General features: G+C 54.9%; 4 protein-coding genes across 4 annotated transcripts; 1 reads left to right on the top strand and 3 right to left on the bottom strand.

Moving 5' to 3' along the window:
• Positions 1–2,609: 2,609 nt before the first annotated feature.
• Positions 2,610–3,767, top strand: NCLIV_028390 (conserved hypothetical protein; the record flags this gene model as incomplete). The annotated part of the gene is made up of 1 exon (XM_003883033.1): positions 2,610–3,767. One exon carries the CDS (start codon positions 2,610–2,612, stop codon positions 3,765–3,767), a length of 1,158 nt encoding a protein of 385 aa, XP_003883082.1.
• Positions 3,768–5,834: 2,067 nt separating this feature from the next.
• NCLIV_028400 (Nucleotidyl transferase family protein, related) lies at positions 5,835–10,751 on the bottom strand (the record flags this gene model as incomplete). Its single annotated transcript, XM_003883034.1, has 8 exons — positions 5,835–5,969; positions 6,242–6,424; positions 7,082–7,259; positions 8,041–8,167; positions 8,688–8,802; positions 9,068–9,412; positions 9,768–9,867; positions 10,636–10,751. The coding sequence occupies 8 exons, from the start codon at positions 10,749–10,751 to the stop codon at positions 5,835–5,837; spliced, it is 1,299 nt and encodes a 432-aa protein (XP_003883083.1).
• A 3,200-nt stretch (positions 10,752–13,951) lies between these two features.
• NCLIV_0284 (3'5'-cyclic nucleotide phosphodiesterase domain-containing protein) lies at positions 13,952–17,333 on the bottom strand (the record flags this gene model as incomplete). Its single annotated transcript, XM_003883035.1, has 3 exons — positions 13,952–14,831; positions 16,194–16,319; positions 16,882–17,333. The coding sequence occupies 3 exons, from the start codon at positions 17,331–17,333 to the stop codon at positions 13,952–13,954; spliced, it is 1,458 nt and encodes a 485-aa protein (XP_003883084.1).
• Positions 17,334–18,465: 1,132 nt separating this feature from the next.
• NCLIV_028420 (hypothetical protein) lies at positions 18,466–25,925 on the bottom strand (the record flags this gene model as incomplete). The annotated part of the gene is made up of 8 exons (XM_003883036.1): positions 18,466–19,131; positions 19,930–20,080; positions 20,184–22,354; positions 23,342–23,772; positions 24,110–24,406; positions 24,537–24,679; positions 25,749–25,778; positions 25,915–25,925. The coding sequence occupies 8 exons, from the start codon at positions 25,923–25,925 to the stop codon at positions 18,466–18,468; spliced, it is 3,900 nt and encodes a 1,299-aa protein (XP_003883085.1).
• Positions 25,926–27,123: the final 1,198 nt, after the last annotated feature.

Here is a 27,123-nt window from a genome sequence, read left to right on the forward strand (position 1 = left end):
CTTGGAAGGGAAAAGAAAAAGCATTTGCGGAGCTTTCAAAGCGATCTTTTTTCACCCGACTCCGCAGCTGAGGTTAAGCGAACCTGCTCTGTCCTCCTTTTGTCTTGTCGTCGCGGCACACTTTTTGGGGGGAAGGTCATTCCCGCCTCTCTGTCCCCGTCGGAGAGTCCTCGAGACGGAGACGCCAAAACGATGTGGGGGGCGGTCGGAAACCCGCGGCTTTTGAAGGTTTTTTCTGAATCCACAGAAAGGCCCGTTAACGCGCAGATTTGAGACGAAACCGGCGTGCTGAGGTTCCTCGTCTTCAATACTTCGTCTCGAACGCTAAGTCCGGTCGAGGTTGCTAACTGAAGGAACGGGGGTCCACACCAGTTTCCTAAACTCGCTGAAAGCGCCACATACCTCGTATGTGGCGGTGCACAGCAATCCGCAGCGTGTGAGTTGACACGGCGGCGGGGCTAGTGTCGGGTTCCCGCAGGACGCTGGTAAAGGGGTCGGGTTAACACGCAAGCCCTGAGAAATCGCATTTTTCCGGCACACACCCGCGGTTCTGTGAGGTGCACAAAATCTCCGGAAAGTTGACTCCTCGCTTTGAGCCCAATGCTCTACTGCGTTGAAGAGGAAGTCCGCTGTCGAATAAGCACACGACACGAGAAGGAACGAGCACGAGCCACGAGCGAAACGAAGGCAACGACTTCGTGCAGCCGCTTGTACGCCTGCTACATTCCAGCACATGCTGTTTCGTCTTGTTTGGGTGTTGCCTTGCCGGTTACACTTGTCGCCGCGGTGTGTACTTCGCCAATGCAGCCAGATGCCGGAGCACGTGGCCGAGAGGTAGGCGGCGTATAAAGTGTTTTGCATGTGAACAGAACTGAAGACAGGTTCACTGTTGTTCACGTATTTGCACTCTTCAGTGCTCTTTCCTGAGAGCTACATCTACACTGGCTGCCCACGACGGGTGACGGCAGGCGAACGGAAGAAGAAGGAAACGGACATGAGGCCTCACATCAAAGACCGCTACACAGTTATGAGGAGTTTCCGCGTCCACCAGTTTTTTCTCAGAGCTTAACTCCGTAGCAGTAAAACGGTCAGTCTTGCGAGGCACACTGGACCCCGCCGACGCTCCATGGATACGCACTCTGAATTGCCACGAACGGGCTTGCCCAGCGTGTGGCGGGTCGAAGACCTACGGACACTCTCGAGATTACTAAAATCACGCCTCACGTACAATGAATGCCTCGTCCCTATGGTGACGGTTTACCGCGTAGCTCTCGTATTTTCGTCGTGGGCTTCTTGGACGCTTTACGCACTCTAGCGACAAGTACACGGCATGATACTGCTTGGACAGGGGCTTTGGGCAACATCATATGAAGTGGACGACGGTTCTTCTTTACTTCTTATTAAACAACTGTGGCTGCTGGAAAAGAAAAACTGAGAAAGGAGTTCGACACCAGAAATTGTCTAATCTCATAAACACACCACAGGTAATTATATGACTGGCTGTGTGGCCTTTGGTGCACGTGTCTGAACGGTGTAGTGCCGCCTCGTTCCGCAGTTGTCCCAGGGAGCGTTTGGGCATCGACATGCCTTGCTTGTGACGACTGAAATTTTACCAGACACGCACGAGTGAATTCTGGTGCCTCAGTTACCTGTGGGGCGACGGGGTATTCCATCCCGCGGTTACCCAGTGATGACCGGGGAAGGCCTTCCGCCGCGTCGCATGAGCCCGGAGTGAACCGCTTTCTGCTGACGTGTATACCTGACACAGCCTGTCCCCACCCCAACGCGCGTTCTGCCATCACTTCGTTCAGTTGGGCGCGAACCCAGGTGGTCTACACGCTATGATCTTCTGGGCTAATCCCCTGGAAACCTACACATCGTCGCATTGCCAGGCATCTCCCGAGGACTCTGGTTTCTAGAGTTCCTTGTACCGCAACTTTCTTCAAGTATCGAACCCCAATATATGAATGATAGAAATGCAGGCTTCGAAGGATTGATACCGGCGGGCATCGCTCTCTCTTCCCTGCTTCTTCCGACACGTATTTCTCTGCGTCATGCAAACGCCGCTGCCTGGCGAAGTCCCCATGAGACCGTATTTTGTCACTCGTCCGGGACTGATCGTTGCGGTCCATCGGCAGCCGAGGGGACGGAGGAACCGCTTTGCACAAGGCGCCGCCGGCGGGCGCTGGAATGCGGCGCAAGGCTCTAAACCAAGCAGGGAGGCAGCAAAAAGGAACAGCGACACAACACTGAATATCATTGTGTCTATTCTTCTGGGCTGTCGAAATTTGCGGCTGCTGTCCACAGGGGGTCACACCGTGGGGGAACTGTCTCCGTCGCTTTAGATAGTCGACGTGCTGCGCATGGCGATGGATACGAGGCTACCAGCTGCGGGCGTGTGAGGCGACGCTGCTTTTTCTGTGTACTGTTTGACGGGTACAACACGAAATGTATATCCTGAGCACCTTTACAGTCAGAAGGGACTGTACTATCCACGAGTTCTTAGGCGCCTGCAACGGCCTAGTCCTGTAGGCGAGTCGACAGTGGTAAATCGTCAAGCCAACGTTGAGTCCTTGTCAGGAGTGTCCCTTTTGTCCACCGCTTCCAAAATGGCACCAGGGCGTTGTATTCGGAGCGGTCAACGTAACGACGTCGACCACCGCATTCTGTTCGAACCGCCTATCCCATTTCGTTTGATTCAACAGGCGGCCCTTGTACTATTTTTCAATGAGCACTTCCTTGCTGTGGTACGAGGTACTGATACACTGTGTTCAACAGATGTCGCCGTCGCCAAAGCTCCACTGCAGGAAAATACATCTCCAACTGCAATATCTGTGAGTACGCACGTACCGCTGGAGGAACGCGTGCAAGTAATTGAAGACACCTTCGGCCTTCCTCAGGACAGAATCATCCGACACTCAGAGACGCGAAACGCATGGCGAGAGAAGGCGCGAAAGAGTCGCACCTTCCGTTCAAAGTTGCTCTCGTGGATAAAAGGGAAGTGGAAGCATATATTGATTGTTCTGACCGCTTGCATCGGGATCTATGCAGCCAAACGGTTACTCACCCCTACTGAACCACCTCTGACGACAAAACTGTCTGCGTACTGGTACCTCGTAGGGCAGAGGGTGGAAGCCGGCAAAATAGCGCAAACGTTCCCCGAAGATGAAATGCTCGATTATGCTGTTGAGGAAGCCGCGAAAAAGCAGAGAACAGCAGTGAACGAAAGATCTAAGGTCAAAGCAGCTGTGGAAGCAGAACTCGTAGGGAAGATTGTCAAGTATTTGCGCGACGAAAGGAATCGGATCGAAGAGAGGTATGAAGATTTGGTTTCCGCGGAGAAGTCTTTATATGACGACGTGAAAAACCGGGAACACGAGCCTCTACCGACAGAGGAGGAAAGCGTCCTTCGGGGGCGAGGAGGCGACTTTGAAGATGCACAATGCTGGAAAATTCTTCGAAGTAGCCTGGCATCGCTGAGAGAAGAGCTTATACCCGAGGAGGCGAAGCTGGTCAAGGCCGTTGAGGAGGCGCGCAGGACAAATTCAGAAGATACTGCTGTCCTTCAGCGGCAGCTGACGATCGAGCGGGGGAAAAAGTACACACGTGACGTCCTCAGAAATCTAGAACAGATAGAGACGCGCTTCAGACAAGTTTTGCACGTGGACCCACAGGCACCGTTCGACGAGACGGCTCCAGATTCTGGCACCGCCTATCAGATATTAGCAGAAAAGGTATTAGAGAAGGCGCGCAGAGAACGGAAATAATCCTGAGGCACCGGAGGTTTTTTCGGTCTTACACAGTAAACTTCCGCCTCAGGATTGTTTGGAGGGAGGCAGCGAATCGAAAGGTGTTGTTATTACAAAAGACAACGTACGCTTCGCATGTGCTTGGGATGCCGTTCTGGTGAGGTAGGTGTTCAGGGACGGCTCCTCATGGGGGTTGAGTAGCGATCTACAGGGGCTCTACAAGGGCGGTAGGCGGCCTGGAGCTGCTGGGTTTATTGTTCAGTCGCGCGAGGCGCAAACTGTCTGTCTGGGAGAGGTCTACTTGTCGTCTCCCTGCATGTCCATCTCTCTCTCTGCAAAGTATGCAGCTTCGCCCTCTGCACGGCAAGCAACTTCGACACCGAGTGAAGATTGAATTGAAGCATTCGCTCGTCTGGTCGACGCACATTCGGAGATTGTCCAGGGCTCCGCGCACTCTGTCAGCGGAATTAATTCGCACACCAAATCCGGGCATTTCTCCGCTACTTTCTCGGTAGTGGCAATCGAATGGACCGCGCGGCTCGTCCACGTCCTCGCGAGAGCAGCGGACGTGTGTTTATTTCCGCTCTGAGTCCCCAACAATCTACGCATTCCTCATCGCGGCACTATTCAGACTACATACGAGTCTTGTTCCCAGCCCTCCTGGGCATTCATGTTTTGCGCACAAGCACATGCTGAAATATCACAGTGAAATGTTGGCCAGTGTCCCCGAGTCACCTGTATGCTGGAAAGACCATTGCATCTACCCTTATCGTGCGGGATGTGGAAAATGCTATTGGTAGTTGCTGTATTACAAACACAGAATATTATTTTTACCCGTGCTCTGACGGGGTTCACAGCATGAACGCGGGGGGTGATGTTTTGCTTTCTTTGTCGACTGGCGTATATATCTGCCTTCGTGTCTCCGTATCTGCTGACTGGAGTTGCTGGCGCGTAGTGTTACCGTACATGCAAGTGAAGCATGTGGTGAAGCATCTCTGACAGTCTCCCTCGATGTGCCTGTGCGCCGCTCGAGCGAAGGAGTCGCCTTTCCTCACGCGAAACTAATGTGAGCGGTCTATCGACGTTGCCATTCACGAAAGTGCAACCTCTGTGGACCTACGCAACCTTGAATAGTTTTAGGCTGCATCATTGTACGCGTCTATCGTCAGGTCAAGCAACCTGGAGAGAGAACTTGAAGGGGATGAAGGTGCTAAAGAGAGGCACAGCACTCGAGACGGCTTTGCCGATGGACACCCAGCAGACAGAGAGCAGGCGAGGAAGAAGAGGAACAGGAACTTTCACGAGTGGCCAAGAACAGCGAAGAAAATTGTCGAAGGGTAGCATGAAAAGAAGAGTACAGACCAAGGGCACTTGCACCAGGAAATCGATAAGTCGAAAAGACGGAACGAACAAAAAAGGACCGAGAGCGGACAAGTTGCTGTGCTTTCTTTCGAGGGTCAGGGAGGCGCCTGACTTACGTCCTGCCAAGTGAGGGACAAGGGGACAGAAGGCAATGTGCAAGCGGAGCCGAAAGAACAGCTGACAAAAAAAACTGGAAAGAGGCGCAGCGCGCGGCCGTCCGTGAACACACGATTCAAAATGACAAAAGTGTTCATAAAACACGTAAAACAACGAACCTGTTGTCTCTCCGTACACACGCGGCACACCGTGTTCCCGTGGGAAAGAACCGCGGCCGGAAGCCTGTCGATTCGCTGGAAGGGTGCCCGGCGATTCCTCCCAAAACCCGAGGCGCGCACGAGCCGGCCAAAACTGAAAGAACATCCCTTTGCCCACACCCTTCTTTCTGTCGACTCTGTTCTTTCGCAGGTTTCAGATTCGTTAGCGGACTGCGCGCCGCGCCAGAGCAGTGGGGCGTCTTCGTTCGTTCCCCCTTCGCTAGTGTTTTGGTTGGACCACTGGTTTATATCTTGAATGTCTTTCTTTACCGGATCCAAGTTCTACTGTGCTTTTCATGACCATCATGTTAAGTTGCCTCCGCCTTCCTCTGCCTAGGTCACGGAGCGGCAAAGCGCGACGAGTGCTTCTTTCCTGTTCGCCTTCGTCTCCGGCGCGCCATGCGCGGCGCTACATAATAATGCTTCCCGGTTCGCGGATAGACTGCGTAATGCTCTTGTGCGGCAAGACGAACGCGCCGTTGATGCAGCACTCGCTTCGGATGTGCACATCCTCGCCGACAACAGTAAGGCCTTCAATCCGGCACTGCGAACGAAAACAGGAAACTCAAACCTGACACGAATCGAAAAACAGGCAGGAATGCGCACAACACACGAAACACCAAGGGGCCCAGACCTACCCCCGCTACCAAGCGAACCGTGCGTTCAATCCGACACCGCCATAACCGCGACAAAGCAACCAGACGCACGGAGAACAACGAGGGGAAAAGGGAAGTGATCAAGCGAGAGAAGACGCGGTCCAGCACGCAGAATAGTTCGCTTCACAAAACCGCTCGTTTTTCCACGTCCGGGTCTTACCCATTTTCCTATCCGAGACTGCCAGCCCACAATGGCTGTCTCCATCCACGTGTAATCGCCGACCCGCACACCTTCCATGAGTGCCGAGCGCTGAAGCCGGCAGCCTCGTCCAACCACGACTCCCCGGTCAATCGTGACGTCAGGACCGATTAGACAGTCGTCGCCGATCTTGGCCGACGGATCCTGAAATGCGCGACAACACAGCAGTCCCCGGCTGCCACACGCGTACGCTGGTTGACACGGCTCGTAGAAAGTCGCCAATACTACGACATGCACGTACGCACATACCCCTTTCCTGGCCCTGGACATACATCCACCTATATCTAAATCTCTCTCTCTCTCTCTCTCTATATATATATATATATATATATTTATATATATATGTCTGCATATCGTGTTGGCACAGAGGTCTTAGCAGCACAGGGGGTCAGCTCGCTGGCATGTACGGAGGCGGGTTTGCACGGTTCCTTATATATATATATATATACATATATATATGGTTTTTTCACAGAAACACGGGAATGTGTGAAAAGTAGAGCGACACAGGCAGACAGACGATCAGTGAAGATATCGGTCGCTGTCGGCACGATGTATCAAGAGGATCGAGGCATGGCCAGATCCCCCAGTTGGATAAACTGATGCATCTGGCCAACCCCGCACAGTCTCCCTGCCAGCGCTATTGACGGGGCTTTCCGCCTTGGACAGGTGCTCTTCTGCGTCTTTATGGAGAAGTGGACGAACCGTATCCGAGCAAAAACACATGCGGACGCGCGCGATTGTGCACCAGGAAGTTGACAAAACTACATCGGTAGATGGCTGCTTGCTGTTGTCGAAACTTACGACCAGAACATTGCCGATGAACTGGGGACCGGAGACGAGGCGGGAAGAGCTTGGAGCCTCGGCAAGGTCGTCTCCGTTCTCGCTTTCTTCGCGGCTGGCGGCTTCCTGGTGCTGTCTCATGGCATCCAGGTGAAGTGACATCCCTTGCAGGAAATCCTTCGGCTGGCCGATATCCGCCCTGAAGGCAGACAGGAACCCAGACACAGTTCAGCGCCGCGGTGGAGATGCGTCCCCGAGAGCGCTTCAGGAATCCACGGCCGCTTTCCAACCTCCGATGCATACATGTGCATTTACGTATTCCATTCTCCAAATGTTTGGATGGCCCTTTCAGCCGGCTGTGAGAGTCCAGCGGTTTGTCACCAAAGTTAACTGTTCGCTTGCTTGCTCTCGTTTCTTGATTCACGCACCAAACATTTATATGCATGGGCATGCATATGATTTCTCACATTGATATATATATATATATATACATTTGCGAAGTGCTTGGGGGTACATGGGTCACATGCGCTTTGCCTTGTGGCCGCCGGCTACATTTAAGGTCCAAGCGCGGGGAGACGTGAGACGAGGTGAATCCCCGCAAATTCGTTTGTTGCCTTCGGTGCTGCCTCGTACAAAAAAAGGGTGCGTTTGCTTCTCCCGACCCCCCTCGCACCACCAGTCTCTGTCCCCCCCGCTTAAAGATTCCTTCTCTCCGCTCGTGAATCCCTTGAGCGTCGCCACCGCAGCGAATTCTCTTTCCGGCGCAAGCTCAGAGACAGAGATGAAGACATAACCTTGAAGAGACATATGCATGCCGATGCAGGCACGAGCCCGATCCCGACGTCGAAGGTGACGGAGACTCCCGCGCAGATGGAGAAAGAGACGATGGACCAGTCCGGTCAGATGGGCAGAGACCTGGCTGCGGCTCTATTCGGGGAGATCCCCGGGAGATCGGACCACCACTGCGCAGAGAGGCTTACCAGTATCCATCGAGTTTGAAGCAGAAGAGTTTCTTCTCTCTGGCCATCTGCGGAAAGACTTCTTTCTCGATGGATGTGGGCCTTAGCTGGATCCGGTCGATGACGCTCGTGTTCAAAATGTACAACCCTGAAGACAGTCGAGCAGAAACAGGCAGGCCGAATCCGCGAGGCGCCTGCAGAGCACGAGGCGCGCAGCCGGCGTGTGTGTGAAGGCTCCTGTCGACGTGGACGCTTTGCTTGCCAGGGCGGGAGGCGCTTCGGCGGGCACCGGCCAGGCGCAGGCGCAGTCGCCGAAAGCAAAGCAAGGAGACCCCCCCCCCCTCCCCCGGTAAACTGGAGCAGGACAGAACACAGACACCGTTTCTGTCTAAGTTTCGAAGTAGTTGAACCCATGCTTTTAATTTTAAAAGACGATCTCTCTAGAATTGCAGTATTGTCAGGGCTTCCTATACCACGCAGTTTTTAATCCAATTCTCAGCGGCAGCTTCTTCACGCGCGGAGGGATGTCGGCGTTTCACCACCAAGGCGCAAACGGAGACGACCTGTGTGGCCAGAGGTCGAGAGCCTGTCCGGCCGGCGGAAAAGCGGACATGGGAAATGTCCGCGTCATTCTTCGCGTTTTCTCCGGAGCCTGGGAACCTACTCACCGGCGTTGATGCATCTGCCCACGAACTGCTGCGGCTTTTCAATGAAATCTGAGACGCGTCCTTCCTCGTCGTGAAGGACGACGCCGTAAATGGACGGGTTCTCGACTTCAGTCACCTGGCGAAGACGGAACGCACAGCAAGGACGTTGCGTTGCACGAACCGCAGACCTGCGGCCTGGCTGCGGCGCGGCCCCTCTGAAAGAACGCGTCTGTTCCCTCCTCGAGGCGGCAGCCAACTGGGGCGCGTATCGCGCCTGGCTGTGCGCGAGCGCGTACGGACCAAAAACACCTTCCCTTTTCTCTCCCTCTCAGGCTGTCTCTCTCTCTCTCTCGTGCGCGGTCTCCTATCCCGGCTTCGCGTTCCGCGCGGCCTGTGCCTACCAGAATCGTCCCCTCTGCGCCCGTTGCCTTGTGGAAGGCCAGCATTTCCTTGAACGGGAAGGGGCAAATCACATCGCTGTTGCACACGAAGAAGCAGTCTTCCGTGTCCGCGACTTCCTCGGACGTGCATGCGCCGGCGTGCGCCGCGGCTGGCTCTGCAGCAGCCGCTTGGCCGCTCGCGCTCTCCCGCGCTGGGCTCTCGCGAACGGCAGTCGCGGCTTCGCCGTCTCCATCTGGGCGAGGCAGAGCCGGCGGCGGAGAGAGCAGAAGATCTCTCGCCAGGCGAATCGGACCTGCGGTGCCGAGTGGTTCATCTTCGCGGGAGCACGTGATCGCCAGAGAATACTGCGCAGAGACAAAAGGCCAAACGCCACGAGTGGTAACTGTCATCCATAGACTACGCCTGCAAAAGGAGACGCGTCGCCAGCGCAACAGCAGACGCGAGAGACAGCCGGTGACGACGCCGCGACGACAGCGGCGCGGGGGACAGGCGCAGAGAGCGGCTGGGCCCGAGACCTAGACTGAGCACGGCTTAACCTGCGCGCGCTGTGCTGGGACGGGAAGAAGAAGCGGAGCACACACGCGGAGAAGCGACACAGCTCCGCACACGAATCAGAAATGAAAGTCGCGGCCCCAAAAAAAGACCGGCCGGGTCGCGGAGAAGAAAGAGGGACCCAGGGGACGAAGCGGAAAACCTTACCTTCTGCTCGAGTGCACTGAGGGCATCCATCAGAGTAGATGGCTGATACGCAACGGCGAGGATGACATGATCTACGCCTGCCTGCAAGGACAAGAGACGGCTCCAAAGACAGAAACATAGGCACGAAGCGAAGCGTACCTCGAAACGGACTTCAGACTCTAAGCTGTGTGATGCTGCCACTGTGCACCTTGTCAGCCGCCGGAGACACAGACGATCACTTGCTGAGCGACGTCTTCGAGGCGGAGAGAACCCCCAAGGGAAAACGCGTCCTCGTAAACTCTCTGTGTCGCCTGTATGCACTGCATTCCGTCTCGCCCGCCTTTCTCCCGCTTTGTGTGTTCCCTGCTCTCTGTCTCCATATGTCTCCGACTGTCTTCCCCGGTGCTCCTTGCACGTCCCACGGTGTCGCGCGTGGTTACCCTATTCATGCCTACATGTACGAAAGGACTGCCCTTGTCTGTTACCACCCCGCCATGCGCATGTAAAAATGCTGGCATGCATGCATTGAATTGGGCACATGCACCACCATTCTGCACATCGTGAAGTGGACCGTCTCCGCGTTACAGGAGACACCGTTCGGACACCCGAAACGCATTCCGGCTGACGACGCTCCATGCCAGTCTCTCCCCTTAACAGCTCTACACAGATCTGCACGTATGCCTCAATATGCAGACTCTGACAGTGACGGAGCACCGCATGCATATATATATATATATATATATATATATATATATATAAACAAACTTATATGCATATATGCCCACTGAGAGACGGGACCCGCCGACAGAAATACAATCAGATCCACAGGGATGTCTCTGTATCAACACAAAAGATGCAGTAGGTCGACATGCTTGCCTTTTTTAGAGACTGGATCTGGTACTCCACAATTGATTTGTTGCAGAAGTTTATCAGCGGCTTCGGCACGGAGAGCGTGAGAGGCCGCAGCCGCGTGCCGTAGCCACCCACAAGCACGAGGGCTTTCATCCGGCGAAAAGGAGAAAGCGACGGGGGGGACAGCGAGGAAGACAGAACGGCAAGAGAGACAGAACGGCAAGAGAGACAACGGAGGGAGACAGAAAGGGAGACGCCGGAAGGGAGTGGACGGAGGAAGGCGATGCAGAAGAGAGACGAACGGGAGGGAAGCAAGAGAAACAGCAAGACGAGATGAGCCAGATGGGCGTGACTGGGAAAGAAGAGACAGAAAAGCCCTCTAGAGTGACCAAGATGAGAAAGTAGGACGAAGCAAGTCCGCGAACGAGTCTGTGTTCCCCTCGTGTTGTATCCGACTTCGTCGATGCTGTGCGCCGCTAAGCTGTATGGACAAACGTTCACGAGGTCAACAAAGACAATCTGGGCGATGAAAAGTCGAGATGCGACGAATGAAAAGAGAGAGAACAAAAAGAACGAGGTCATCCACGTGGCTGCACGGCCTCGACACCCCGCAGGCTCGGTTTGGCGGCAGCTTCGGGACACGCGCGACTTTGTTCTGCCAAACAGGCCAAGGGTGAAGACGGCAATGATGCGGCCAGGCGATTCGAGGTCAGGAACACGCGAAAACGACGAGGGTGCCCAGAGAGAGGTTGCATGGGATGCCTGCGGCCAAGACACGCGGGGCTAGGCCTAGCGTGAATTCATGACGCCCCGTCCGGAGGAATACCGGAACCGAGAGCAAGAAAGAGAAGAGGGGGACGGCACGTGTCGAAGCGAGTTGCGAGGAAAAGCGGAAGTTGGCCCAGAACCGTGGCCCGAGCGGATTTTGGGACTTGGAAAAAGAGTTTCGACTACACACACCGGCGCGGCGCGGTGCCGGTTGGAAACGGAGACCAAGAGGGGGGAAATCCTGACGAGCGGAGAGAATCCACTCGCGAAAATACGGGGAGAAAAAAACGCGCAAACGAGAGGAAAGGGAGAGGAAAGGGAGAGGAAACGGACCGGAAAAACCAGAGGGCGCCTGAGGCCGTCCAGGCGTCTGCCGGCTGCGTGGTGTGCATGAGCAGGCAGAAAGGACGGGGAGATGAGGCGACTTGGCACACTGGAAAATCGAAAATAAAGCGGTTCAGGGGCGACGCAGCAGAGGAAAATGCGACAAAGAAGTCGTCGCACAAGTTCCTCTCCGTTCGGCGAGACAAGAGAGGCAGGCTGGCCGAGAAAAATCAAGACGCGTCCAGATGTAACAGCAAGAAAACGGTGATTTGCGCTGGGGAGAAGACACCACATTTTACCCCCAGAGGTTCCTCGGCCCCCACTTTCCCAACCGCGGTCCTAGCTGTCGGCGTTTTTCCAGAGAAGAGGGCGTTTCGAAAGCGGAGTTCTCACGAACTGGGATGTGTCCTCACCTCTCAAAAATCCAGTTCCTCGGCCCTATTTCCGCCACAAAGTGAACTCAGAAAGACATCCGGCGTGCGATGTACCCTCAGGCCGACGAGAAGACGTTGCGTGACGCGTCGGCACAAGCCTCTCAGCCGGACGTATAAAAGACAGATATCTTTTTAGTACGTCGGCTGCGAGCAGCGACGTCGTCCGGTGAGGTCGGCGCTAAGAACAGACGCACATTCCGTTCCTTCTGACGCCACTCGGGGAGAGAGCTGTGCTCTCTCCCCGAGTGGCGTTAGTTGGGACAAACCGCAGAACGGCAACGGGCGTTTCCGACCGTCCCAGAAGCTCTTCGTTGTTACGGTTCACTGCCAAGTATAGCGAAACGAGGAAGAGAGGCTCTCCTCGACGATGTGGAGGGAAAGCGAACGATTGTAGCGCGGCCATTTCCTGGAGAGCAAGGGGGCTGTGTGTGTTGTTTCTACGAGCAGCCCGGCATTTGCGGTCTCTACTTCTTAAAGAAGAGGGTGAGGCGCTTCGCAGCCGCGCGGTTGAGGGCTAGAAGGAACCAAGGGAAAGAGGGTACTCTACAGCGCTTGCGACGAGCGATAGTGGAGGGTGCGTTGCATGTGTGGCCGTCGTGGAAACGCTCGCGACCGAGGTCTGAGGCGTTTTGCGTTTTGATACAAACGCTCTGGCAAACGAGGAACCAGTTATTTCCGTTTTGACAGAAACATGAACAATGACCGTTTCTGGACTCGCCAGAAATCAACATCGCGCGGACCACGGTCCAGGGTGACTCGCGTTAAACAACGCGGAACGGAAAGCCAGGATGAGACAAAGATGGGCAGAATTTGTCAAGATGCATAAACGTTCACGTGTGCACCTTGAGGCAGACGACCGAGAGCGACACGGGTGTCCGTGCCCAGGACGCCAGAAGAACGGCGGTATTCCCTTCCCCATCGGGTTGTTGTGAACACAGAGAGGTGGACAGGGAAACGGCGCAAAAAGCTGGCGGGGCAAGGAGAGCGCCGAAAGCAGAACACGTGGCCAACCAGCCGAAAAAATGACATCGACAACGGGAAGAAGACTAGGCAGAACGGAGTTACGGAGCGTGAGAAGGAAGAGAAACCACACACACACACACACCGTGACGTTTGGGACGCCTCGCGCAGGAAACGCGTGGAAGACGCGCAACGCCTGAAACCACAACTGGCGAAAGTTATGAGAGAAGGGAGACAACGACGGGTGAAGGTAACTGCACATGGGATTCCAAGTCGGCACACACAAGGAGAGTACCTAGGAACACAAAACGAACGCGCAAGGCGAGGAGCACACTGCAAAAAGGGGGCGGGGTGGTGAGCGTTTGCGCGGTTCTCTCTTTGGTGTCGCGCCTCAGAGCGAGAGCCCTGACCATCGCTTGAGGTGCGCCCGAACAAGGCTGGCCACGCCTTCTTGGGGAAACGGCCCAAACAGGATGTTTGTGGGGAGGAGACTCGGCGGATCGCGTTGAGCCTCCGCCATGGCCTGCGTACACGAGACCGGAGACAGACAGCACACGTGTAAACACGCCCCTGTCGAGGAGCCGGCGCATTAAACGTCGAAGAATGAAGTGGAGTTCCAGGTGAAACTTTATCTGACGTGATCTGTGTAGTCCGCACCGTCATCTGCTCGGATGCCGATACGGGCGTCTCTCTACCACCAAGTGCACACGGTGTTGTGGATGCCTCAAAGTGTCCGGTTGTCTGCCTACTGCGTAGGTGTCTGGACCTGTCGATATCGCCAGGTTCACTTCTAGATCTACAAATCTGTCATATCCACAACCCCGCACACAATGAAGCTGTTCCACAACCCCCCTGTCGGTCGTCGCATTACCTCCCAAGCATTTTTGTTTTTCTGAATCTGCGCCACACAGACTTGAAGCAGGGAAGAACAACGGAAAGGGGAAGAGGAAGAGAGATGAGGAGACGTTTCTGTTCCAGGTGATCGACAGTTGTCTCCACAGACTTCGCAGAGGTCCCAGTGACACAGCCGCGCTTCGTCTGGTTCCTCTTTCTCTTCCCGTTTTCTGGACTCCCTTGGCTCTCCGGTCGTTGGTTCGTCCGCACCGAGTTGCTGTTCCGTCGAACTTCTACGCTCCTCGCTTGTCTCCGTCTCCCTTCTATCCCCTGCTCTGCCTTCTCCCTTTTCTCTCCTTCTCTGCTCGGCACTGTGCGCGACGGCGGTGCCTGCGGCTTCAACTGGGTCTTGGGTTCCTGCTTGATCGCCCACCCGGGACTTGTAGTTTGGAGGCAGACTGCCTCCCCTGCTGAGTCTGGGCCGCTGGCCTCCTGGCTCTTGTCCTTGGTCTCCACGTCCCTTTTCGCCGTCCAGCCAAACTCTGCGTGGGCGTGGGTCAAGCGGATGGACGGCTCCACCGCGTGACACAGGCGCACAGGAAAGAGACGAAGGCAAAGTCTGGCTTCTTTGTCGCGCCCGAGCTTCGTCATCAGAGTCCTCCTTTCTCGTCTTCGGGCCCCTAAAAAACGACGATAAGCTCCGCATGCATGCGTTGCCGCCTTTTGCGCCTCGTCGGGATTCCGGACTGCTAGGCTGGAGGGAAGCAGCAGGGTGATGGACTCCAAGGGTAGCGCGCCTTCGGCTCTCGCCGGCAGAAAGGCCTTCGATCCCGGCGGGATCCCCTGCGCACGCCTTCGTCGCCTCTGGCAAACTTCTGTGGAGCCAAGAGACAGTGGATCCACGAAGCGCGCCCTGCGAGGAGACACAGGAGACAGCTGCGGCGGCAGAGGCCGACTGCGGCGGAAAAGCTTCACGGACCAACGCAGTCGAGAAAGGCTCTGTTGTTCCTCTTCGAGAGCGAGGACGAGACGGGAGAGACCGCTCGCGCGCTCGTCTTTTCCTTGCGTCCTCACTCTGCGCTTCGGACAGAAGGAGCGACGGCGCAGAGGAACCGGAAGCAGAAGACGCAGAGGAGGAAGAAGCGAAACTACAGGAACATGAAGCCGGTGGAGGCGGCGGAGGCTGAGGCAGGTGTGCATTCGAGAGAGACAACTGACGGGGGCAGCGGGTGCACAGGCGAGGAAGGGAGGCGGAGGAAGAGAAAGAGAGCGAGAAAAGTTCACTGTCTTTCGGTGTGGCGGTCTTCTTTCTCCCTTCGTGTGAGACGACGGCCGAGAGGTTCCGGCGTTGAAACAAACGAGAGGACGAAGCTGGACGCGAAAGCGACGACTCCAGAGAGCCAGCGCCCAGAGCCTGGCGCTGAAGCAGGTTGCCGTGCTCGAGGTCGCGCGCAGCGAGGGCCAGCTCGGAGAAAAAATCCAAACACACTACCTGGAGAAGCAAGACAAGCGAGAGAACCCAACGCAGGCAAAGATGTCGACAGGTGGAGGCCTCACACCCGGAACGCGTGGAGGGCTGAGCGGTCGCCGGGGCGAGGGCGGCGTCTTTCGAGCGGGCGAAAAGGAAACACGGTCGCCAGGAACGCGCAGGATGAACGACAGCACACGGGGCAGACCGGTGAGGACGGAAACGGAGAATGCGAAGACCCACACGCCCGCCAGAAAGACAGCCCGTCGGCGCCTGTCCACGGGGCTGCCTGTCTCTCGATTTCTGCTCGTCCGCAGGGAGGCGCATCATGGCGAGCGAAAGCAGAAAGGAGGCAGCGTGCGCGAGACGCTTCTTCACTCGGCAAGAGTGAGTTGTCGACGCCCGCTGAGGGCGGGAAAAAAGGGACAGGGGACAGAGGACGCCGAGAAAAAGAGTGCGGCGAAACCGAGTGACTGGGAAGGTGAAAGAGGAACGCACCTGTAGGAAACCAGCTTGCGAGGAGAAGATTTGTCGCAGTTCTTGCGTTCGATCGCATAGCGGCGAGACAGCCATTCCGCACCTTTTTTCTTCGTCGCCTTGCCTGGTCGCAGCACGAAGGACAGAGCAGAGTCACGCGTGTTTCCGGGTGTCGCTCCGCCCCTTTCCCGTCCCTTCCGCCGCGCCTCGCTTCGATACCGCGTTTCTGTCACGCGAGAGGCCATAACGAAAGGCGAGTTGCCACGGTTTCTGCTGCGTGGACCATGCTGTGGATGCCACGCCCGTGAGCCGTCGGCTGAGTCCAGTTACCTGTGGAACTCTTCAATAAGACAACACGAGAGGAAGAAGTGCAGATCGAACGTCTTGGTTGCGTGGCCAATGTCTGCCGCCTTCAGCAGCATCTTTAGTAGCATCGAGCGGTCCTCTTCGTTGTTGCTGCAACAGCGCGGGCCGGGAAGAAACAGACGAGAGACACAAGAGGAGAGCCAAGACAGGAGACGGTGACAGGTCTGCGAGCGTGCGTAAAAGAGACAGACGCCACACGAGAAGGCGCGAGGCGCTGGAACTGCTGCCGTCGAAAGCTGCATCGGCAGGTTCGCGCGGTCCGCGTGTGGGTCGGGTGGGCCGTGGATGAAGGTGAACGAGCAAAGGCAGCAGGTGAGGGCGCGTGGCGGAGAGAACAGGGCGAAACTCCAGAGAAAACAGATCCACACCGGGGCGAGGAAGCGCGACAACTCGGAAGGCACCCGCGGGGCGGGAACGACTGACGGTCAGAGAAGGAGCCACCAAAGCAGGAGGGCGGAACACAAGATGGAGCGGTCGGGGAGGAGTTGGCTCACAGAGAACAAGAGCGGGCAGGAAACCTCGAAGAAGATCCCCAACAGAGCCCAAAGGAGCGGCGGTCGACGACACGCCGAAGGCTATGTCAGCAGCGAAGGGGACCTAAGATAGCAACGGGGATGGCGGGTCTTTGCGGTCGCTTGCGGGTGTCTCTTACACGATGTCGAGCCCGCCAGTCTGTCGCTTGACCTTGAAGAGAGCCAGGAGGGAGAAATGTTTAGTCATGTCCGTGTGGACAATGAGTTCGATCACTTCCTTGCGAAAGGCTCTATAAGAGTCCTCTCTTTCAATGCGGTCACACAGCGACGCTTCTCCTTCCGGTTCATCGCGTTCTTGGAGAACTTCGCCTTCGCCGCCACCCTCGAGCCCTTGCCCGTCTGCAGTCTCGCCCGTGCCTGTCTGGGCGGTTGCGTCTCCCCGCCGACTCGGCGCCGCCTCTTCGCGCTTGGTCGAGCTTCTCTTCCTCGCTCCCGCCGGCTTCGAGGCGTGGAGCGGTCTGGGAAGGAGGAGGTGGTGATGGTGGAGGAGGAAAAATGCGACAGAGGAATGGAACTGCTCGAGAACAGAGTTGTCGTTGTATGTCAGGGCGAGCAGGCTTCTCCGATTCATCTGAAACCAGAGAAGACGGTGGGTACACAAGCGACAGGGTTGTAAGTAATACCTGTCCATTTCAACCTTGCTCCCTCCACTTTCGCCAGAGGAATGCACTGACCCATTCACGTGCATCTGCAGTCAACTCTCTGCATAGGCACATACGCACGTCGCGCCGCACCTCGTTATATAAGGCGGCATCTGTATAAACATAATCGATCCCTAGATCGATGCAAGGAGACGCGGGTACCGCCGAACCCGCCTGCTGCACCCGTATGCGCGTCCGCCTGCCGCCCGAGTAGATGGCCTTCAGCCACCAAATATATATATATATATATATATATATGTAAATATATATGTAAATATATATATATATATATGTAAATATATATGTAAATATATATATATATATATGTAAATATGTATGTAAATATATATATATATATATTTAAATATATATGTAAATATATATATATATATATATATATATATATATGTAAATATATATGTAAATATATATATATATATATATATATGTAAATATGTAAATATATGTAAATATATATATATATGTAAATATGTATGTAAATATATATATATATATATATATATATGTAAATATATATGTAAATATATATGTATATATATGTAAATATATATGTAAATATATATATATATGTAAATATATATGTAAATATATATATATATATATATATATGTAAATATATATGTAAATATATATGTAAATATATATGTAAATATATGTATAAATATATGTATAAATATACATATATATGTATCTGGATATCCAAGCGTATGTGTAAACATCCATTGCGGGACTGAAGGACATCCACAGGCGAGAAAGGAAGCGTCGAGAAATGGTGGCTCTTGTGGCTGAACAAAGAGGGCGCAGATCAGTTCCGGCCGCTGGTCAGGTGGGGCCGCATGGAGAAAACGCGGATCCCTTAGTTTCCTGACAGTGCGGAAGTCGCAGAGTGCCAAGCATTTATATATATATATATATATATATACATACGTGCATGCCTATATATGGTTGCACTTGCACATATGCGTATGCCAATGCGATATATATATATATATATATATGGGTATATCTTGGATGGATATAATGGTTCGGACAGCAAACGCATCACCTGGGAGTCGCCGATTCAGGGCCGCGACAGAGGAACAGCTGAAGAAGGCGAGAAGTAAATCGGACACTGGAAAGGAGCACGCATACCTCGAAAGCGTTTGTCGTTCCAGGGTGTCCCACGTCATGAGCAAGGGCGGCAACCATTGACGCGGCTCTCTGCGTCGGAGACAAGAGACCCCACAGTGTTCCAGTTCCTTCTTCACAGTTTCTGTCGAGTCGTGCATGTCGAGCAAGAGGCTGTTTCTGGCGGTCCTCCGTCCCCGACCGTCCGCCTCCTCTGTCTCCGCTGCCGTCTTCTCGCAAGCAACTGCCTGGGCCGAACACCCCCAGTGGACGCGCAGGTGCCGACGAAGAGGCAGCGGGCGAAGACGAGGGAGACGGCCGCCACCCTTTCCTAGGGGCGGGGATGCGGAGGAGACACCTGAGCATGTGCGCGACGTCTGCTGCATGCACCGAATTGTGGTAGGGGATCGTGGCATGGTAACTCAGCGCGAGCGTCTCGAGGAAGGAGCAAACAGACGGGGAGGCAGGCGGAGAAGGCGCAGAAGGGACAGCGGTGCTTGGAGAGGACCGACGAAAATCGGGCTTCGCTGAGCGAGAAGGGACGGAGAGGTGGAAGAAAGACGAAATCGACGGCGAGCGACAGAGTAGGGTCGCACCGACCTAAAGAAGAGACATGAAACCGCAGGAGACGCACAGCTGCGCGAGAGCAATGGAAGCGAGGATAGAGGACCGAGGAAAGGCGCCAACAAAAGACGAGCCGCCGGTCAAAGACACGCTGGGGATCGGAAGCGACGGACGAAACGGCGTCGCAGGGGAATGAGGTATCCAGGGCGACGCGAAGCGACGAAAGAGCGGAGGGCCAAGAGCACACATCGAAGCTGGACACAAAACAGAACAGAAGGGAATGCCAATTGCCCTCTGCTCCATTTAGTAGTGTCTCAGTTTTCAAACGTCGCTGCGGCTTTTGCTCGCGTCCTACCGTTGGCCTCACGAGTCGTCTTCTGTCGTTTGGTCTGATACTCCCTTCACCCTTTGCTTCGTGCGGCTCCGCGTGATTGCTCTCTTTTGCGGGTTTGGGTGCCTACCCTTTCTGTTGAAGCGACGCTTAGACCGCCCTCGGGGCAGCTCTTCCCTGACGCGCTGCAACTCACTTCCCACTAGCATTGCTCCCCCCCCCCCAAACCCCCCGTCGTCTGCAGGCTTCCAGTCCCTCCTTCTTTGCGTTGTGGCGACTCTGCGCCTCGATGTCACATTCTCTCTAGCCTCTCCTCTAAGCGTGGCTCTTTATACCCTCTTCCCCTGATTTTCACTACAATATGGCTGCGGCCTTGTTCGTTATTTTTTTATTGACGAGGTCCGCTCCGCCCGCCGATGCGCCTCTACGTCTCCTTGCGAGCGGCGTTTGCTGTCTACTCAAGACTTCCCGTTCGTGCAAGCGACAGCTAGTTCCTCTCTTACCGTCTGCAAGGCTCTTCCTTCTGTCCATTCGTGCAGCTGGAGGAGGTCCAGAGCCCAACAAGCGCCAATCCGTTCTCGCAACCGCTCGATTCTTTCTGTACTCGTCGGCAACGCCGCGTATCTCTCCTCAAGACGAGGTAGCAGTTTCGCGCTGCATATGCAAGAGCCAGGCGATGCTCATTGCTTCCGCTGTGCTTTCCTTTGCTTCTGTGTCTCCGCGTTTCTGCGCATCTATTATTTCACTGTCCACATACCTGTTCGCGTCTCTCTCCAGGGTCGCAGCGTCGGTCGCTCTCCGTGTTGCCTTCCGCCTGTTGCCTACCTCTGTCGGCGAGTTCTCCGCTTTCAGCCGTGCCATCCCAGCTTTCTCCCTCCCTCGCCTCTCGCCCGCTGTATCCTCATTTCCTGTCTCCTCACTACCCGTCTCCTCTCCACCTGTCTTCTGGTCACCTGTCTCCTCGTCACCTGTCTCCTCACTACGCGTCTCCTCGTCACCTGTCTGCGCACCAGCTGCGTCCACTGTATCTGTTGCGCCGCTCTCTGTGCCTCCGTCCCCTGAAGAAAGGTGGGGGACGAGGCAGACACCTGACGCTGGCGCATTTGATGACCTCGTGTTGGGCAGTTTGAAGCGATACGGGTGTTCTTGTTTCGTCGCTGAGCGCACGCGATTACACCGGTTGGCCAGCTGTTGAAGCGGAAGATAGCTAGCAAATGCAGCGGAAATTTGTGCGCCAAGAGAGTGCACGCGATCGACAGAAGATTGTCGAAGTTTCCCTACGCTCTGCTGCCGGTGCCCTCCAGCCTCCGCTCCACGCCTTCGCCTCTGTCCAGCTGTCGCTTCATTCCCCCTTGGCCCGCATCGGCTCTGACTGACCAGGGGAGGCGCGGCGGAACGCATGGGGCGGCAAGGAGCAGACGTAGGCGTAATGGCCTCAGCGCCGCTTCCACGGGTAGCGGGAAGTTCTCCTGTGGCACATCTTTCGTCCCTCACTTCTTCTCCGTCTTTGCCTGCCTCTGCTATGTCAGACCTCGCCGTACCCCACGCGAAAGACACGGCGCGGGACAGCCGGGCGGCGGCTGGCAATTGTTTGCCGGGCAAAACCAAGATATCCTGGTGCTTGCTTTCTCCGGGCCAAGGTAGCGAAGAGCGATAGCTGCTGCCTGTTCCGTCGTCTTCTTCGTCGCCAATGTAAAAGTACACCGGAGGAGCACCGTGGAGTTGGCCTTCTCCGTCTCTCTGCTCCTTCGTTCTGTCACGTGTCGATGTCCAGGCACGATGTGCTTCCTCGCTTGGCACGCTCTCCGACCCTGTGACTGCGGACAAACCGTGAACGGGAGAAGCGGCATCTGAGGCGGAAGCGACGCCCCGACCAAGGAGAACCCCGCTGCTCAGCGGCTCTTTGGAAGGCACAAGTTGGGGAGGACCGGATGAGATTCTTCTCTCCAGTTGTCTTCCTTTTTCGTCTGTTTCACTTCGGCTGTCCCGTGCCAAGCCGGTCGAGCCTTGCGTCTCTGCATCTGGCGTGCCGCCTTCATTGTTCAGTTCTCCGTCAGCAGCACTCGGGTTCTTGTGTACGTCTTGCCCGCGCGCTTCCTTTCCCCTCCGAGTCGGCCCTTCGACTCCCGTGTCCTCTCTGCTTCCGCCTTCCTTGTCCGTCGCTTGCTCTCCGAGTCTCCGCGTCTCCTTGCCCACTGATTCCGCCTGGGTTTCCTTTCTCTCCACCTCGTGCATCTTCCCCCCTGACGCTTCTCCCTCTTTCCCTACGAAAAAGGGGTTGGCGCCTCCTTCTCTCTCAGTTTGCAGGAGGGAAGGCAAGATGGAAATGGGAGCACGGAGCTCCTCCCTACGCATAGTCTGCGTACGACATTCGCTCTCTCTTCTCCTACGCTCCGCTTTGGATGTCTGCCCTGTCTTCGTCTTTCGGAGAGTCGCGTAGGCGTCCACCAGCACGTGAACATCTGTCCCGTGTGGGGTCACGCTGCCGGCTTGGCGGCCGTCAAACGGAGCCTTGAACGACGACGCAGCTGCCTGGAAGGACGGCTGTCGATGGCCAGTCAATTCCGACCCCAGAAAGAGACGAAAGGCCGAGCACGTGGCGTTGCCTCCCCTCACGCGTTTCCGCCGCGCACGCGGCAACACAGAAACGGACTGGAGGGGAGCATTTGACGCCCACGCGAGACAGCCAGCGTGGCAGCCGGCGCTTTGCGCAGTCGCAGCGACGGCGGGGGAACCCGAGAGCGGATCCTCGTAGGCAGACAGAGACAGAGGATTGAGACACCGCGAAGCGTCAGCGCGGAGGCACTCAGGAGGAGCCGCAAAGCCCTGCCGGACTGCGACGGCGGCGAGAGACGGGCAACTGTGCGCCGGAGAGATGGGCGGGGAGGACGCACACGATGGTGGACGCGAGTCTTCGGGGAGAGAGGCCTGAAAGACGCGAAAGGGAAGGAATACGGTCAAGCGGATGGAGGGCGATTGCAAACACCGGAAGCTGTGACGAAGCGAAAACGCCGAGCGGAGGACCAGCAGTACGTACCACAATGCGCACACAGGCGGTGTACGGAAAGCGGAAACGGCAAGACGCACAAAGAAGGGGAACACAACATCGAGCAAGCACAAACGGGCAAGGGGGAACTGCATGCAGTAGCGGAGTTCAGAGTTGCGCAGGCGGAAGAAACTGGGGGCAAGCAAAAAGAATGAGGAGCAACGAGTGCCCTTAATGAAACGAGAGGCCATGCAGAATGGCGTGTGGAGGCGAGGACGATAGAAAGCATGACACGACACGCGTGTGTAGCGTCGCCACAACCGTTTTTCCGTTTCCAGCCTCGAGCTGCTTCCTCGGGCGTCACGTCTCTCCTTCGTCTTAGCCACTGGAGGTCTTCTGTCGAGGGCTTCAACTGCAGTGACCGGCGCAACGCCGCTGCTACGCGAGCGCCTGGATCATCTAGTTCCACAAGTTGGGCCACGGAACGTTGCCAGATATCGCTGGGTTTGTTCGCACTTCGCCCTATGTACGTTTTCCTGACTCTCTCCGTTCGGCCGTTTCCTGTCCCTCAAATTTCGTGTTTGCTATGTTAGAGGACCGCCGCTGCGCCGCTGCCTGTGACTGGGATGCATGCGCGAACCGTGGGCCCAAAGTGAAAAAACGATAAGGAACGGACAAGCAGTACAACGTGTCTACCTCTTTTCTCGTCCTTGACTTGTCTCACTCCTTTGCCTCTTGCGGCTTTGCGTATGTGTATTGTTCCCTGCTGAAGCTTTGAAATATGCTTATCTAAACACTCTCCTCATATGTTGCCTCGCTCTCTGCCTCTGAGTGCCCTTTTCCTGCCGTTCTGTTTCCTTTGCGAGCTTTTGTCTTCTTTTACGCTGGCCACCGTGATTGACGAGATTTCAAGCCGGTCCCTTCCGTACCCGCAGAATTGCATTGATGTCAACTTTGAGCAGCCCGCCGAGATCACCTAGTTGGCGTTTCACCTCCTCCACATCGTGCATAACCTGGTCCACCTCTGTACACACCCACGCTCCCCATAGACTGGGCACAAGGCTGCTGTCATCTTCACGTATTTCCTCTTCGCCACTGCTGTGCGTTGCTGTTCGTTTCGCTCCTTCTGCTGCCCCGTCGCTGCTTCGCTTGCTCTGCGTGTGCTCTCCATGGTCCTGGACGCCCTCAGGGTCGTTGCCAAACTTTCGTTGCCAAGAAAGAAAGAAAGGAAGGAAACGAGAGGTCCTAGAGGCACCTGCCTCTTTGTCGCTCTCCTCGCCCTGCTCTCGCCCTGTGGCGGGTGTCTGCCCTATCCCCCACGGGCGCCCCTCGATGTCATTGACTGTCCGGGCGGGTGTATCTTCAGCACGGCACAAACAACAGGCAAGACGGCACGTGAGAGGGAATGCCACCAAGGCGGAGGCCCGTATAGGGACACCCGTGGACGGGAAGCGAAAAATGTGGAGAGTCTTTCCGAGACACAGTCAACCCGGACCTCTACGTATCTGTCTGGTCCCGGAAAAAGCCAAAACCGTTAGTGCTTGAAGCTGTACCAGGAACCACGAAGGTTAACGTGCAAAGCGACGAGCGGACGACTCACTGGATGCAAAGCAGACTGCCATTCTGGGGGCAGGAAACGCGCATGAACGCCCCAGAAGGCAAGGGAACACAGAACACGAACCAACGACGGTACGTACTTGTACTTTTCTTCTTTGCGACGTGGGCGGAAACGCCAGAGTAATGCTGGACAGTGGATGACAGGAGACGGGGAACACTTTGCGATGTGACCGAAGCGAGCGCGGTTTTGACGTTGCTCATCCGATCCAGCGAGGCCTCTAGGGCGTTCATGACGGACTCCAAGCCCGTCGGTGGAGTGGGTGGTGGAGGCAGCGAAGCCGCGGCCGCTAGTCGGGCTCGAAGGGCACCCACCGATGCCTGCGCCTGGATCATGCACCGGCACTGAAGGCGCAGCTGAAGCTCAAGCGCACGACGCCCTGAAGAGCGGCAGCAGAATCCGGAATGAAAACGGGGGACAGGCAAAAAATGCCACCGTGTCGCTCGCTTCACTGGCCTCTCGCATTTTCGTGTTTGGCGTCGGAGGCTGAGTGTGTGTCTGTGTCTTACCCACGAGTGCAAGATAGGCAAGGAGCATAAGCAAGAGGCCGTTGATGATACTCGGACGAAGGCCGTCTGCGCCGCCCGTGAGAAGTGTCGCAGCTTGGAAGGAAGCGACTGCCACGAGGCATACCGGCCACAGGCATATGTCTCTGGACAGGGCAGACGCAGGATACCGCGCAGTCAATGAGGAACCAGGTACGGATTCTGAAGTATTTCGAAAGCGAGATCCGGAGCGAAAAAGGGAAACATAAAGACATCCACATACATACACCTCTTTGCAGATGTAGGAGGCAACTGTTACGCGGCGCGCGCGGCACTTCAGGGCGCCAGCTGCACACACGCGCATCTGCAGACGGGCGCAGGCAGGACTGTGGCGGGTACATATAGGGGGAAACTACGCAAGCGCGTACGAAGAAAGCTAAAGGCAAAAAATAAGGCAGGCAAGCTAAAACAGGTTTCTCTATTCATACACAAATTCACGACTATATATGCTCGTGTACTTGCCTATATGCACTTGCAAGGAACACGAAAGAGTTCCATGAAGACTACGCGAGGCGAGTCTCTAAGGATGGCGAAGTGCTTCGGGGAAACGTTTTGAACACATACAGATTCATATGTCTTCTGGGTGCAAGTTACACTTCCAAACTGACAGGAGAGAAGAAGGTCCACACGACCCAAATATATGTATGTATGTATGTATGTATGTATGTATGTATGTATGTATGTATGTATGTATGTACGTATGTATGTATGTATGTATGTACGTATGTATGTATATGTAAATGTATATGTATATATCTGATGAAGCTTCACTGGTTTTTTATTCTCATCGAGTCTTGTTACGGACCGGACTGGTATGAAGATAGCAACGGAGAAGAGGAGTGCCGTCAAAGCCATGAGGACGGGGCCATCCGAGAAGCTGTCTCGTCCCCATGTTTCTTGAGGCGAAAGGCCTAAGAGTGCTGCGACACGATAGTGGTCGCAGAGGAGAGGGAGGAGTAAGCTATAGAGGCATCCACTGATGCAGAGGCAGCTTTCGAGAAGAGGGAGAAAAGCGGAAACGTGCGAGAGAAGAAAGAGAAGAATGAACACCGAAACAAGGGTAAACGTTCCAACAGTGTAGAGGAGATGTGGAGTATGCAGAAGCGGCGCAAACTGGGGTGTGGAGACACGAGTCATCATGAACTCGAGAATCAGCGAACAGACGGGGATGCTCACAGTCCACCAGATATTCCTTTGTAATTGATGCTGAAAACAAACACAAAAAAGCAGACTAATGCAGCACAAAAGCTAAGCCCACGCGCGTTTTCCTGTGTACAAAGAAGAGTACAAACAGAAATGGTTAGAGCAAAACGAGACACAGGGTGTCGTGGCCAAGGCGCACCTGACCAGCATGCTGTTGAGAACGCTTACACATAGGCTTCTGAGGTCTGCCTCTCGTGAGTGGTGTGCATTCCTTACACGACTGGATTCGTTGCTTCAGGGTATCTGCCAGCTTATTACGTAGAGAAAAGAACGTTGCACGCTTCTTGAGGGAGCACAGTACAGAGGCATACCTTATGGGAGATACTTCACACAGGCAGAGAATCTTCACGTAAAGATAAATCGGGCAGACACCGTGTCTGCTGCTCTGTAGTGCAGCGCAGATAAAGATGAACTCGCATAGGACAGTGCTTTATTGGGATGTCCAAACACCTTTATGGAGTTTGTGAACTTTATGTCCGTATACCTCTTACGCAGTGAGAGCCACAGTGCTACATCTAGGCATAGGTGAGAAGATCTAGGTAACCACGTCTCCAGTTCTGGTGACTCCATTCATATTGGCCATAGATAGTTCTGCCGGCAAGGCGTAAACTACAGAACTTTTCGGCAGCTTCGGTCTCACGCGGATATACCTGAATTGTTGAAGCGAATTTTTCTTCGTCGTTTGGGTCCTCAAATCTCAACGGTACCGGCAGCATAACCCGCAGAATTTTTCGGAGTGGTCTATGCTTCCAGCAAGGCTCTTTCCTGCCTTCTCCTTGTTCTCTGTTTCCCTTTGTTTTGCTTTTCTTCCACTCTACGTCGGCCGAAGCTCTGGGTACTTCGGGAAACTTCACTGCTGAGTGTACCTCACTTGGTTGCGTTTTCCAATAATATCTACTCTCAAAGTCCTTCGACCGCAGTTGTTTCTCAGTGTTTCCGGCAGCGAAGAAAAGCGAGCGCGTGTGAACCGAGGAAGGGCCAGGTACTTTGCCATTTGATAGCTCGTCCTCATTGGGTCGTTCTTGTTGGTAACTGTTGATGAAGAGCTGAGATTCGCTGTTTAATAGATATTTAGTCCGCCCCCTCTCTCTCTCTCGTTCCGCCGCAGTGGCGTCATCTACAAAAGACTCAATGGGGCGTCTTGATGAAAACGACGTTGCTGTGTACTGGTTCGTGTCTACTTCAGTTTCATGAGATTCTTCTCTGTGCGGAACCACACTGAGGGGAAATGCGTTTCCTCCTTCCATGTCATTTGAAATGAAGCAACTAGCACTTGCCTTGATCGCACGTGCACTTCCGTCCTTACTCCGGTCTGCTGCCGTAGTGCCGAAAATAGAATCAAAATAGC

Source organism: Neospora caninum, chromosome VIIb (genome assembly GCF_000208865.1).
Source record: "Neospora caninum Liverpool complete genome, chromosome VIIb".
Lineage (NCBI taxonomy): Eukaryota > Apicomplexa > Conoidasida > Eucoccidiorida > Sarcocystidae > Neospora > Neospora caninum.